Source organism: Phodopus roborovskii, unplaced genomic scaffold (genome assembly GCF_943737965.1).
Source record: "Phodopus roborovskii unplaced genomic scaffold, PHOROB, whole genome shotgun sequence".
In the NCBI taxonomy this organism is placed as follows: Eukaryota; Metazoa; Chordata; class Mammalia; order Rodentia; family Cricetidae; genus Phodopus; species Phodopus roborovskii.
Window position 1 is genome coordinate 20,335,524 of NW_026125391.1, and position 15,969 is coordinate 20,351,492.

The 15,969-nt window shown below is 41.6% G+C and overlaps 1 protein-coding gene across 1 annotated transcript in view; it reads right to left on the minus strand.

Moving 5' to 3' along the window:
• The window catches only part of Thada (THADA armadillo repeat containing), a 275,181-nt gene that overhangs the window by 211,008 nt on the left and 48,204 nt on the right, over positions 1 to 15,969 (minus strand). The window contains exon 23 of the mRNA XM_051175184.1: positions 2,210 to 2,342. Within this exon, the coding sequence (XP_051031141.1) occupies positions 2,210 to 2,342 (133 nt within the window). The remainder of the gene's footprint in view (positions 1 to 2,209; positions 2,343 to 15,969) is intronic.

Here is a 15,969-nt window from a genome sequence, read left to right on the forward strand (position 1 = left end):
AGACTTAAAACACATTCATCACAATACATCTACGCTCAGAGAACATGCTCTGTGAATGTTTCAAAACTATCTGGTCATACAGGGGTGAACCCATACACTAAAGTGGTTTCTCACCACAGCTAACTGTAAACTGAAGTTGTCAGTAGAACTTCAACTAAGTTCAACTAAGTCACATTGTCCTAAGGAAAACAGGATCCTCTTTGAGCAGATTTTTCTGCTTATTAAAATTTTATTCCACTAAAATAATAAGAAAGCTACACTCAATTATTGAAAGGTGTTATTCCAAGGAACTTAACTCAACTCACCTTGCCTCATGGAACCAGGCAAAGTTTGGCAATGTTTCCAGGGGAGTATGGGTTTAGGAAATGGACTTGGTGGTCACTCTATAACTTTGACCAATTGGTAGCACAAGGTGAGTATCTCAGCTGGAATAAGCACACCGCACGAACACTGAGCAGGACCCTCAATTACCTGACATTCGTCCTCAGAAAAGAAGGCCACACAAACACAGCAGGGCACAAGGAACTGCAAGGAGGAAACTAAACCATACTTAGCCAGGCAGGTGGTACAGGTGGGACTTCTGGATAGAGAGAGCTCTGGGGAGAAGAACAGGTCTCCAGCCAGAAACAGAGGTAGCAGGACATGCAGCAGGAGAAGTCAAAGCCACGAGCCATGTGACAGCACAGAGATTAGTAAAAATGGGTAGTTTAGTTATAGGAGCTAGTTAGAAATAAGCCTAAGCTAAAGCCAAGCTTTCATAATTAATAAGAAGTCTCTGTGTCATTATTTGGGAGCTGGCAGGCCAGAGAAACTCACTCGTTACATAAAGTGGCTAGGATCATGTAAAAAACTCATTTCTCAGTGATTTCAGTCAATCACTTCTGTGACTGATGACCTAAGGGCATCAAAAGTCATGAAGAAACCAGGAATAAGAGAAAGAAATAAGGGCTGGAGAGATGGCTCAGCAGTTAAGAGCACATGACTGCTCTTCCAGAGGGCCTGAGTTCAATTTCCAGAACCCACACGGCAGCTCACAACTGTCTGTAACTCCAAGATCTGACACCCTCATACAGATACAAATGCAGATAAAACACTGATGCACATAAAATAAGAAGAAACAAATTACTTTAGAGAGAGAAATGAAAGAGAGAAAGAAAAAGCTACAGGGAGACTAAGAAGATGGCTACTTTATTTCCTTCCTTTGTGCTTATTATACTACCCAATTTGTGGGTTTTGTCTTACTATAATCAAGGATGTAACTGATTTAGTATTGCCAGGGTATTGGTGTGTGTTCTTTGGGAAAATGAAGCAACAGTCTCTTATTCTCTATCCTTAGAAAGGAAATATTTACCCATCAGCAGCACTAGCAGCGTATGGGGATATAAGCAGGTGGTAAAGTACAATTATTTTAAAAAGCAAGTGTCCAGAATCTGTTTTCATTTGTGTCAGGAACTGCACTCACATGTAGTTTCACAGGAAGATGTGGTCAAGACTCAGATGGACTGGGCTAAAGCTTTAGCAAGCTTTACATCCCTGAGACTTTTGACAAGTCACATCCTCAGTCCCCAGCCCCTTCACTTAGTTAGGGAATATTCATGCTAACTGTACCTGCCTCACAGGGTTTAGGTGGGGATCAAGGTAACAGACCTGACGTGACCCCCGCTAACTGTGAGCGACTATTAAGACTATGATTCCTATGACAGATATGTTATAGGAGGGCACAGATATGGATACTTCCTAGAGGTAAGCAACCGCCGTGCCAGTGATCTCTGACTACCGAAACACAGATGGAAATCTATATTACCCTCTGTTTATATTACAACACTGACCTCCTGATCCAAGAGCAGATATGACACAGAACATCCTGTCCACACATTAAAACAAAGTCACACAGGAGACAGAGAGATGGCACAGCCACCAAATGTTAACAACCTTACTTCAATCCCCAGGAGCCACATAATGGAAAGAGAGAACCAATCCAGTAAGCTGCCCTCTGATCTCTACATGTGAACCAGAGCATGTGTACATCTGTGCACATACACACAAATAAATAAATGCAATAAATATTAAAAATAACCAAGTCACAAATGCTGAGGTACTGGAAAGACAGAAACATCCTAATGCAATATGTTCCTCGCATATTAAGAAAGTGAGAAATATAGTTTCAGAGCACACACAGAACCAGTGTGTGGGGGTCTCAGGTGAGTACCTGTATGTAGAAGGGGATCCCAGCACTGCGCCTTGTGGCACAGAGTTTGGAAGAGGGATCACTGCTTTTAATTTCCTCCAGAACACTCCATAGCCACTGCTCTGGCAGCTTCTGCAGACTCACAGCAGAGCACCTAAAAGGTACAAACAAGCAGACGTTTGCATTACCAGGCTCTAAAAGGTAAAAGTGCAAACCAAGGATGTTCATTAACACTGTTGGGAATAATAAACATTTTATGTTGAGAAGACTAACCCTGTACTTTTCAACCTATTATTATATAGCTATTAGAACAATTACCCTTTGTGTCAGCCTGCTGAGGTCTAGGGTCACCCAAGAGACAGGTCTTCTGTGTGTGCCCATGAGAGGTCGGTCATCTTCATCTAAGGTGAGAAGCCCCATCAACTGTGGGCTCAGCAGAGAATGGCATGCAACCTCTGGCCTCCTTCTGGCTATGGGTCCAGCTTCTTAAAGCTCCCGATGCCTGGACTTTTCTGTCATGATGACTGCACCAGAGACCAAATTCAACAGTGTCCCTCGAGGTGCTCTTTTTAGGATGTCCCATCACAGCAGCAAGAAAGTCACTGAGATAAACCCCCCCCCCTCTTTACTGACTTGAAGCCATTGAAGGTTCTACTTACTACAACTGCTATGTATAAAGCATGACCTTAGCTACAAACAAGTCTGATCACACAGGCTTGTTCCGTACTCAATGGTCTGAAGAAGGCTCACAGAGCTCATACAGATGTCCATACTGTAAGACTCAGGGTTTCCAACAAGAACACCATACATAGTTCAGTTTTCTGTAATTGATTTTTATTTACAGAGATTATACACAGTCAAAGTAAATGAGTGAATTTAAACTTAACATTTTAATAATTACTTTCATCTCACTTAAAATGTGGCTTCTCACGGATAATACTTTTTTCAGGTCTGTAGAATATTAAGAATGAAATTTATCTTGGGAGAGGCAAAACATGTTAAGTTTATTTGAAAGAGGATTTTCTAAAAATTAAGTGTGTGTGTGTGTGTGTGCATGTGCGTGTATGCATGTGTGTGTGCACACACAAACATGCAAGAACATCATGCATGGGGCCAGAGGACAACTCTCCAGAGCCCCTTCTCTCCTGCTACCTCATGGACCTAAGGCCTGTCAAATCACTGTTTAGGAGACCTACTCACCATTGAGCACCAGGAGACTTTTGCTCTACTGTATTAGCATAAGCTGAAGCAGCAGCACACTGAAAGGAGAGGGCGCCTTTGCCTAAGGAAAGTAGTGCTAGAGGTTAGGCATGGGGCCCTAATGCACCATGCAGAAGTTCTCCTGCTATGCTAGATCCCCAGGCCTTTTCTAGTTTTATTCTGTGAAAAGGTCTCAGTTGCCCACACAGGCCTGGACTTTGACAATCCTGACTCAGCCTTTCCAAGCAGGAATTAAAGATCAGGATCTGCTCAACTGAAATTAACACAATAAAATAAACATATCAAGTTGGAAAGTGCTTCTATTCTGGAAGGAAACAGTCACCAGAAAGATAACTGGCTATAATTTGGAGCAGGAGCTGCACCCCACACATACATTTGGAATTAGTTTTTTTCTTTAATCTGGTATAAAACAGTGAACTTCCATTTCTGAATAAACATTCCGGACAGCAACTGAAATTCAGATAAATGTTTCACACTGACTTAAATATAGAGCTCATACTGCTTAAACCGTGCCATTTTAAGTCATGACATGGACTGAAGCATTTCCAGTCCTGAACAAATCCTTTACACTCAGCAGGCCAAGGTTTTACAGATTTCCTCATAGAATGAATTAAAATCCACCCCCTAGCCTTGCCTCTTCCCACCTGTGTCCTTCAGCCACCAAAACTAACTCTCAGAAGTTTACACCACTGGCCAGGGTTGGCACAGCATTTGCTTGGCATGTTCAAGGCCCTAGGTTCAATCCCCAGTACTGAGATAAGAAAAAAAATCTGAATCAGGAAACTAAATGAGAGCCAAAAGTTAACAAAAAAAAACTCTAGTGTGACAACCTTGTTTAGACCCTGATTAGAACAAATAAAATGTAAGAATGATATTGCCAAGTAATAATTTAAAAATGTATGTGTGTTCTAGATACAGCAAACACCAAGGAAGTAAGTAACTGTGGCCTTGAGACACGAGGGAAAGTGTCTACTTCTTTAGATACAGACAAGATTAGTATTTCAATACTTCAACAACTGTCATGCAGAGGCACAAAGTACATGTGGCAAATTCTGATAACTGGTGAATCTAAGCAATGAATAAAGGCAGTCTGATCTTTTATTCCCTACTTTTAACCATGTTTGTAAACATGTCTGAGGCAGACCAAGTCTCCAGTAAGAATTCACTGCACAGGAGAGACAGGGAGAAATGAAGTGCAGGACATGACAGGAACTTCTGTTCCTATCAAGTGTGCTGAAACACTAGTACACTAGACATCAGCTCAACAAGCCTTCTTAACACAACCTCTCCTAGGCCTTCCTGAGCTAGCAAATGAAGGCCACAGGAGCCCGGCAGGTATGGGATCAGTAGGCTACCTCACCACAAGTTACCCTTTCATGTATGAATTGATAACTGCTCTAGACAACTAATCAAATCTTGATTTAAATGGTGATATTCTCCTTAGTTTGAAAAGTCGTATATGACTTGGACCTAACCTTCCTACTTTAACTTCACCAATTTCTACATAGATATTATTGTAATAAGGTTCTTCTCTTTTCTGGCTCCTACAGTAGCATTTTAACACTCATGCACACCAAATATGCACGTTGCCCATATTTCCAACTAAGCATCTTTTTATAGTCCCCACACATACTCCTGTTCATCAAAATTGATACACTTTCTAAGTTATATGGAGTTATATCATTAGGTACAGGGTAGAGAGGGCTGGTGGTGTCATGGGAAGAACGGATGTAAGCTAGACGATGAAGGTTATCCAGACAAATGATGGAGAGTCTACAAAGCAGGGTCCAGAAGGCAGAAGCCAGCGAACAAACTTTAACCAAGGTCCCAAAGACAATTCCCTCATTTAGATTCTTGGCTATCTGAAATGTAAACACTTAGCCAGACCTACTTATTCCCTTGGGTATTGCATACTAAGGACCAAATGTTCCTTATTAAGTTGGGGATTTCCAAAACAGGACCAGAAGAATGTTCTACAAGATTACAGCTGGCAAAGTATCCTCAAAAGACCCCATGTGCCCATTGAGGACCCAGCAGCTTCAGGACGAGCTCTGAGAAATGCTCGAGGCACTCACTCCTGCCACCCAGTCCAGACCTTGTTCTGCTCTGGAATTCCCCAGCACCAAAGCAGCTTTTCTGAAGAACTCTTTAACTGGCTGGTTTCCAGTCTGCGCTTAGCCGCTGAATTCTACCTCTTTGACTCCCTTGCTTCCTAGCTCTGCTCCTCTCTTGGACCAGTCCTCCCACCCCAAAGTCACATACAAAAATCTGATCCGATGACATAACTTTCCTCTGTTTATTCATCTGAAACATGCTGTACCCCAAACAAAACCTTACAGGTCTTATTTAATTCACCATACTGGAAACACATTTGCCTGCAACATAGAAAGAAAACAGTTGTTGCATGTCTACTGGGCATCTAGTTAACACCACGCGCCACACATCTGATCTTATGTCATGCTTGTAACAAATAAATGCAAAAGAAAGTGTTATTTCCTCTGAGGAATGGAGGTGTAAACACAGTGGTTGAAGACACCAACCAAGAAGTCAGGGTAACAATCATCTACGTCGGCGTTCAGAAACCCAACTATGGAGCTGAGCTACGGGGGTCATTGCCCTCCTGTGTCACATAAAAGCCATGTGACCAAGTCATTTCCCATTTTTCTTTTCTACCACATGAATACTGTTATGCATGTGTTTACTCTTGAAACATGTTTAGTAAGTTCTCCAGAGGCATCTATCTGATTATGGAAATTTAAGTTTTAAAGAGTTTCAATGATATTTCTGATAAAGATACAATAGTTGGCTTACATCTGGAAAAGGCCTCTTCCCATACTCACACAACACCGCCTAAACGTAACAACCAAAATATACAATAGAAGCCCTAAATCCAGTAAGTGAAGAACAAGATAACCACAGGGAATTACAAGAGGTGACACTACTGACACAGGAACTAGGCTTACAGCATGGCAGACTTGGAACTAGCAGCGGTGGTCACGAAGTCAACTCTGCTGGGCAACCAGTCTTTCCTCCAGAAGGGAATTTCAGTGGCTTCCTCTCCCATGAGCCGGGCTTGAACACAAGTGACTGCCAGAGCTGTGACAGCAACCAAGAAAAGCCTCAGCCCAGGAAGACTCTGAACCAGGCTGTCCACTGACTTGGTAGTTAAATCTGTGCTATCCTAGGAAAACTAGAGAGATCGACCATCTGATCTACCTCCTCAGAGGAATGGGTCCAAACAAGCACACAAATTAATCAAAAGGTTCTTAATTATAGTCAGCAAACCAAATTTTACAACACAAGGAATTCTATATTAGGACAGCTAAAAATAATTAGAACATAAATGGACTCTAAGTGAAACTAATTTTACAGGGCAAAGTGATTGACACAGACCTTAAAATAACTTCAGTTTAGTAAGTTAAAGAAACAATAAAGGATGACTTCTTAAGAAGTATAGAGGAACTGGGATGTAGCTCAATGGTAGAGTGCTCACCTAGCATATGCCAGACCCTGGGTTCAATACCTGTACTACAAGGGAGAAAAACACAAAAGGAATATTTACCTGCCAGGTATGCTACACACCTGTAATCCCAGCAGTTGGGAGGTGAAGTCAGGAAGGTCATGAATTCAAGATCAGCTTGGGCTACATAATAAGCGGTAGGCCACGCTTGCCTACATGAAACTGTCAATTTTTTTTTAAGTGCAAGAAATTATGAAAAACAAATAGTGCTGGAAAAAGAAAGCTGACATAAATAAAAATAAAAATACTAGAAATATTCTGTGTCAAATATAATTTAAAAAAACGATATCAGGGCTAAAGAATTAGACTTAAAATTTTAAAAACATCAATTATATAAAAGGTAAATTTCTCATCCAGGCAGTGGTGGTACACATCTTTAATCACAGCACCTGGGAGGCAGAGACCAGCTTGGTTTACAGAGTGAGTTCCAGGACAGTCAGGGTTACACAGAGAAACCCTGTCTCAAAAAAAAAATAAAAATAAAAAAAAATAAAAAAGTTTCTTATTATCAATAACAAAAGACATAGTAGCACATTTAAAATGCTGAAGCATAACTAACTATTGTTGGGAGTTTATACCACATTAAACTATATTCAAAAGTAGAAGTAAAGTCTAGATTGTTTGAGACACATTAGAAAAATGCCTGCTGGGAGGACCAGATGTCTCAGAGGGACCTATACAGTACAAAGAGAAAAGAGACTCCTTCAAGTTATCTTCTAACCCTGACACACACAGAGACATACACACACACTCACAAACACACAGACACAAACACACACGCACACACACACACAGAGAGAGACAGAGAGACAGAGAGACAGAGAGAGTTAAATGTAATAATATAAAAGGCCCGGGACTCAAATGAAAGAGACCCCTGAAAGATGTACTTCAGCAAAGTTCAATGAATCTGAACGGTGACCTCTCCCACACTGAAGCCACCCTACCCTAGCAGACTAAAAGGAGTGACAAAGAGCTCCTCTTCAAGCCAAAAGCCTTGGCTTCCTCCCTTCCAGAAAATGTCACATCTAAGCTGTTAATACCACAGGCATTTTACTTTGAAATGATCCAGACTCTGGCCAGGTTTTCCTGTCTCCACCATCCTCCAAACCACAGTCACTGCTTTCTGAATAAAGGTCCTACTGTAACTCCCCAAATGGTTGCTTTACTTTTACTGTTATCATTTACTCTCAACACAGCATTCAACATTATCCTTTCAAAGGCCAGAAGCTGAGGCTGACAGATCCTGAGTTTGAGGCTACCCTGGGCTAGATACTCAACCTTTAAAAAAGAAAAAAACAATCCACAAGGCCTGATCAGTTCTCAGTACTTACAAACCCCCACTGTGCATCCCCAATTCCCCACAAGGAACTACTGGACCTTCCCTTATCTCATCAGCTTGTTTATACCTTTCATTCAGAAAGGACTTTGGGGTGCACTGTTGTAAGGAAATTGTCTTCCAAAGGGGGGGGCAGAAATCACCTTCCTACTCATGTTTTATTCAGGTCATTTTCAGGCTGGTTTCAGTCCCTGATTAAAATGTTACAGTGGTGCTGAGTGGACTAAATGGTATAGACAGACAGCAGCCCGGCAATCAGAATATCCTACAGAAAATTCAATTTGGCCCGGCATGAAGTGTGACTCATCCACTGTGGAGGTACTCCAACTCCTCTGGGAACCAGGGAAACTCTCACTCTTGTTAATACACCATTTCCTTATAGTAACTGAAATCAGTTGCAATGGTCTAAAGAAACTTAACACCTGCTAACAGAAAGCAACCACTTTCACATTGAAATGTGAAATGCACGAACGCTGACGCATGGCGCAAATTCCCAGAAACAACCAAGACACAACTGCTAAGAAACTAATCATGTTCAACCTCACTGGCACAAGGCCAACACTTGTACCTACACCTTTGTTTACCAAATAATTCACTCACCAGGCTACCATCTCTAAGGGCTTTTAGTGTAGAAAGGAAGTCCTTTCCTTTGCCCATCTAAACCGGCAAAAGTGAAGACTGTCAGCTTTTAAACAGCTCTAAGTAATAATTGATCCAGTTAAGTTATGGTGTCAAGACAAACCAGCATCAGTAATAATAAAGCTGTAAATACATGCTGATGGCTAAGAAATTTTCACACTGCCGCACCCCTTTACTTTTCTCTCCTTCCGTTTCGGTGGACAATTGTTTAAAAGCTTTATCTAATGCCAACAGAAGCTTTGAGTAGAAACTGGGATCTGATATAAAGTAAGTGGCACGAGTCAGCACATCAGCCACTCACAGCTGGCTATTCAGACACCAAACTTTTAGATCCCTAACATGCCATGCAGAGAGAGACACAAGAATTATAGTCAAGTTTCAAGCCAGTCCCAGGTACCCTCTCCTGGTTGCCTGTATATTAAATTTACTCTGAATGTGTTTCACAGGAAACTAAAATAACTTGCATCTCCATACACATTTAACCCATTATCTGGGCTTACAAAGTCTTACATACTGGGGCAATCTCATGAAATTTCATTTTATCCCATTATGCTCTTGAATACCCAAGGACTTACGTATTAGCTATTCTAGTTGTTCACACCCTTTCACATATACTTGAGTCTAAGAGGAGAAGGGGAGCTGGCTTTCTCAGCCACCAAACTTTATCATAGCAGAATGCGTGCTAAGTGGGGCTTGGAAGTGCACGCCTGTAATCCCAGGACTCGGAAAGGAAGGGAGAGAAGGTCAGAAGCTTAAGGTCATACTCAGCTACACAAGCCTGGGCTATGTGAGGCCCTGCCTCTAAACAGCAAAGCAAGGCAGGCAGGTAACTCAGTGGGTGGAGTTATGGATGTGCAAGCCCAACAGACACCTGAGCTTGTGCTCAGATCTCAAGGTGGAAGGAGAGAACTGATTCCCAAAAGTTGTATTCTGATCTCTACGTGTGCTGTTGTGTGCACACCTGTGCTAGTGTGCGTGCACACTGCTATCTGGCAACATGCTATGAATTCCTAAGTGGGCTTTGAAACATAAGCTGCACACTGTCACAGACATATTGTCTCCTGCCCATTTTTGTACTGTCAAGTATCTACAAGAGGGCCCAGCACCAAGATGGGAGCTCAGTAAATACTTGGAGCTAAATGATGAACTCTGCTGGGCACAACATTCTAACAAAGCAGGCTGTCAGGGAAAGGATGAAGAGGATATAGTAACTAAAAAGGGGAGCCAGGCATTGGTGGCACACGCCTTCAATCCCAGCACTCGGAGGCAGAGGCAGGGGAATCTCTGTGAGAGTACAGCCAGGTCTACAGGCTCCAAAGCCACAGAGAAACACTGTCTCGAAAAAACCAAAGGGGGGAAAAAAAGTATTAAAGGGCTGCAGTGTTAGGAAGGCTGAGAACCACTACTCCAGAGGAACTTTCAACCTCTGGGGTTGAAAGGTAGAGGGGTGCCAGCAGAGCTACCAGAGCTAAGCAGACCACTCAGCACTCACAGGAAGCCTAAAGACTAATGAAGCAGGCTAGTAGCTGATTCCCTCCAATAGCTGGCACTCTTGTAGAATCTTCTGGAATGCAGTTTTCTCTGGTAAAATGCATGACTAGAGGTATTGGGGCCAAAACAGTGTCAACCCATTCTCAAAGTTTAAATGAAGGTGAGTTTTCCCAAGACTCAGGAACAAAACCACACGAAGTTCAACTGAAGACTAGGGCGTGTTTCTGCAGTGTCAACTGGTGTCTGCACATGTGAAAACGGTAGAAACCACACTTCACACAACCAGTGTTTCTGAATTTCAGCAACAGGTAACACATGTAACTTTTCCTTTTCTCTAAGGCTGTTTAGGAGACCCTCTCCAGGCAATGACTTCAGCTGTTCCTGTTTGGCTCATTTTCTAAATGTATGTGTCTCCCTATTTTCACAGCACTGGGCAATTTCCCAGAATGCTGGACTTCCACTGGGTCCTCCGTCTCCACCTCTGCCTCCTCTACCAACCTCTGGCATGGACCCCACCTGTCTGCTATCCTTCTGGGCAGTGTCCCAACACCACCTTGAACATGATGGTTTGTCTGCTATCGAGGAGTGCCCTGGCCTTTTAATGTTGATCCTAATCATGCTTCCCATCACCTGGGACACACAGCCCAATAAGCAGATCTTGTTCTTGGTCTTTAATTTCTGCCTAGTAAATCCATTTCTTTACTTACTAATCCCAAATGTTTACTGCTAAGTTGAAAGTTCCTCTGGAGTAGTGGTTCTCAACCTTCCTAACACTGCAGCCCTTTAATACATTCCTTATGTTGTGGTGAAGAACTGGTGAATCATAAACATCTGATATGCAAGCCCCCTGTAAAAGGGTCCTTAGGCCTCCAAAGGGGTCTAGAGAAAGGAAGCTCTTTGGGGCTTGCTGGTCATACAGTATAGCCTACCCAGTGAGCTCTAGGTCACTAGGAAACTTTTTCTCAAAGAGCAAGGTGGATAGTTCCTGAGGATTGACACCTGTAGCCTCTACATGAACCTACAGACAGGCGGACTCACATGATCACATAAACGCACACTCAAATAAAGTTCCCCTAGTAGCAAAGCCCACAGTTTACTATTATTTGTATCCTCTACTGGTGCCTCCAGTCACAGTTCCCTACACACAGGAAGTACCCAACAACCGTCTCCTGAACTGCTCGTCTCCAAGAAACACACCCCCACCCAAGTTTGGATTTTAGTGCCAACTAGTTGTGTGGCTATGAACATAGTGTTTACAAAGAAAACTGTTGCTGAGGTGGTTTGAAAATCAGGGTGGGTGTGGAACACACACCTTTAATCTCAGCACTCGGAGCAGGGGCAGGTGGATCTCTGTGAGTTAAAAGCCAGCCTGGTTTACAGAGCTTCCAGACAGTGAGGGCTTCATAGAGAGACGATATCAAAGAGATATTTTACCCCTTTAGTGACAGTTACAAATAGGGACAGTATCACCCTAAATATATGAAGTACCTGAAGCCACTAGTGGGATCCGGCCCCCACACCTCACATAAGCCTTCATACCTGGATTAGACCCTACCAATGTTCTCTCCCTTCCCAGGAACTCCTGCCTCTAGAACACTGTATTTGAGGGGTCTAGAGAGCTTTTCCTGACACATCTGGCACACAGAACATGTTCTAGAAACTTTCTGTTGAATGGCTACATACAAACCAACCACCCGGTGTGGGTAGCAGCTGCTACATTAGCTTTGTCTTCTGGTGGGTCCCAAACTGAAAAGGAGATACAGAAAGAGAGGCTGTCACCTGAAGATTTCTCAACTGAGGGTCACAACAGCTACAAAATGGAACACCCTCAAGTTTTGGTTCTTCAATGAACCTTCTGTCCATTCCCCGGCAAGGGAGGATTGCTTTATAAGGAAGCGATTTCAAAACGCCAGGGTTACTGGTGTTTGCGATAAAGAAGGAACTGCCAGGTAACATGAAGCCAGGGAAGACTCCCAAGAACAATGTAGCAAGTTCTAGTGTTTGCTTTGGTTCCTCATCACACAATCAGGGGACAGGAAGGAAAATGGAAATGATCTCGATTGAAGAACTGGTTCTTGCCAACACTGCAGTCACCAACCACAGATTAGGGGGATTCCAAGATCCTGCTTTGTCAGCAAATGCCTCCCAATTAAAGAGTAGACACCATCTTTGTCTGAAGAGTCTTGCTTTGACTACCTCAAACTAATACAAAACACACCACATGTCTTTAGCCTCAAGAATACCATACAACTTTAAGTTCCTAAGTTCTGAAGGGTTCAAGTCTCATAAAAAGAAAAAAAAAAAACCTTTCACTTTATATTATTAATCTGCATATATGCATATGATATCAGTTTACCAGTTCTAAAGGGAACTTACAAAAATGTATCCAATTGCAGGGCTGTAGAGATGGCTAAACAGGTAAAGGTAGTTACCATATAAGGACCCATAGAACAAAGAAGGTGTTAACCAGCTCCCACAAGCTGTCCCCGATCCTCACACATACCATGGCATGTGCATACCCACACATACACACCACTCACAAAAATAAAAGTAACTTTTAAAATGCATCTGATTTCCTAGTCTTTCACACATACAATCCCCAGATTTCACAGGAGATCAGAAGGCAGCGCTGTACATGGGGAGTGAAATGCCCAGGGGTGAAAAGAATGAAACTCTTCCTTCCGTTTATTGAGAAGGTACACAGCGTCTCCCACAGGTTAGACAATTGACTGGTATTGGCAAGCTAGTCGTGGAACTCACTTAATTTTTTTCATTTTTGTCTGTACTTCAAACCAAAGACACAAAAATCAAACCGCTGTGATTTTTTTCTTCTTCATCGCAATCAACAAGGGGCAAGAAGGAAGAAGTTCACTGTTATTTTCCTATTGGAGTGGTATGTATGCCTGAGCCCATACTGAATACAACAGAGAGTTGGGGCTACCCTTCGATGGAACACTACCTGCCTAACATTCCCAAGGCTCTAGATTCAGTGAATCTAGAGAATAATAATGATGATGATGATTTTTGACATTTTTAAATTAGAAAAGTAGCAGAAATGCACAAGGCAGGCTACAGCTGATGATCAGGGCTCTGTTGTCTTGAGCAGATCATGGAAGCAAATTACTGCTCCATAAACAGATTATCCCAACTTCTATCAATAGCACTCCTAGTGGATAAGGAAAGATAAGAAAAAAGAAAAAAATTACCCAAATTACATGCCATGTACCCCACTAATTAGTCATTAGACAATTTGTACCAATACACCGGATTCCCAGAGTACAAAGGAGCTTTCCAAATGCCTCTTCCATCCACCTATGTAGCACCATGCTATTTTCTTATTGAGTTTGAATTAGTTATATTGCTTGTTAGCTGTTGTTAATTGAGATACTTATCTTCATTTCCTGAAACCCTTTCCATGTGGTATTATTCTTTATTTAGAAAGTTTTATCCTGCCTTTAATTATTCTCTAAGTGATATTCTCTACTTATTCTTTCTTCCAGTATTATGTTTATTATTTAAAGGTTTATGTTTTTGTCTTCCAAATAAACTACACAATGGCAGATGTGTGCAAGAAGACTGCATGCATGGCAGCAAGTCTTTAAAAGGGACATTAACTCTGCAGTATGGAGGAACTAGAAATCGGAAGAAGGATTTCCACAGAGAGCAGTGGGGAAAATGACATTATCAAGAGAAGCCATCGTACTCACCCTCACCAACATCACAGACTGCTCATGTTCACTGCGGGTGGAGACAGTGGGGACTACCCTGAGCCTCGGCAGCAACAAACCAGCAAAGAAATCACAGTCAAGAACAAGAAATGCTACATGAAAGTGGTGGGAGGCTGTACACGCCCAAAGAGTGCTTAGTGTTTAACATCACCGTGGGATCAAGGAGAAAAGATAGTAAAATGTAAGACGCTATTTTTGAAACTCTGGGCTACAGACTATTCACTGACAACAAGGTTCTTCTGTCCTTGTATGGAAATGACAATATATTATGAAGACTCTGAAAACCAGTGTTAAAATCTTCAAAAAAGGGTATGAGGCTGACTTTACAGGAATAGATTTTTTAAAAACAAAAGTTCATGGGCTGTAGGGATGGCTCGCGGTGGTTAAGATTACCTGTTGCCCCTGCCAAGGGCATGGGTTTGGTTCCCAGCACCCAAAAGGAGACACTCTAGCAGACCTGGTGCCCTCTTCTGGCCTTGGCAGGTACTGCGTGCGCCAGGTGCACTTAATAGGTCAGCAAAACACTCATGTAAAATAGATATGAAAATTAAAAATTCAAAGGTCACCAACAATTCAGTAATCACAATGATTGAAAAAGACATTATTAAGACATTCTAGTCTTCACAAAATCATTTTACTCTACTAGAGAAATGGAAAAATGAATCAAACTTCACAGGACATTTAGTGAGCAATAAGTTATCTTGTACAGGAATATTTGTCAAATGAAACATGAATAAAAGTTTAGACAATGTAATGTTAATCGGAGTAGAATGAACCTTCCCTCCAATATATTATACTTAACATTTTTTTTTTTTTTTTTTTTTTTTTTTTTGGTGCAACTGTGTTAAAGATATGTTCTTTTGTTCTCTGGGAGAATAGTTTAGTTTTTACTATTAAATTCCAATTTTCTCAAAAAGGTTTTCACTTGGATTTGCATGATTGCAACTATAATTAATTGATAAAAGATTAAGTATTTAAATTGTTTCTGCCATAATGATAGATACCATGATTCCTCACTAGTGTTTTTAACTATAGCTGCTAGCTATTGGCAGGTCATTCAGGGGTCAAAAATGAGAATATGGTTATAATTACTAGAACAGACATTTGTAGAAAGCCCACCCCCCAGTAGGCAGAACAGTTCTCACATAAAGAGGAAGACACTATAAAGTACCCACAAAGACACCTTCTGCACTGACAGTTCTGGTCGACAATCCCTGCCACCCACCTCGTACAGTTAAGCTTTCAACTTGGACATACCAGAGTCCCCAACATCACACTCTAACTTAGGAATCTTTAAATCAGCACAAACAACTTCAAACACAAAGGTCATGGAGAGCTCACCAGAAACTTGAATTCATTCATGATTTAAAGACACTCAAGCACTCCAGTTAAATGCTTAGGTAGCTGACCATGCACAGGAAGGACAGTCATGGCTTCCGCTAGCTTGGTTGTTTTGGTTTGGTAGAAGGTCTTGCTGTTTAAATCCTCCTGCCTCAGCCTCCAGAATAACCAAAATTACAGGCAGACACAACCATACTTGGCAGTAATAGCGTTTTAAAAAGAAAGTTTGGGCATTTCATCAAATCCTAAAGAGAACTCACTACAGAGAAAATCAGGTTACAGAAAATTAATTACACATTTATTTGTGTTATCATATAAATATTATTTTCAAAAAATTTCCCAGAAAAAAGGAATATTACCTCCCTCCATTCTTGTTTATCCAGATAATTGTTTAATAATAAAGTCAGTTTACATTTGAAGACATTTTGAATAATCCTATTAAAAAACAATTTAAAGGCTGCAGCTCATGTTTAACTCTTCAGTTATTTGTCCATTAGTCACTTTA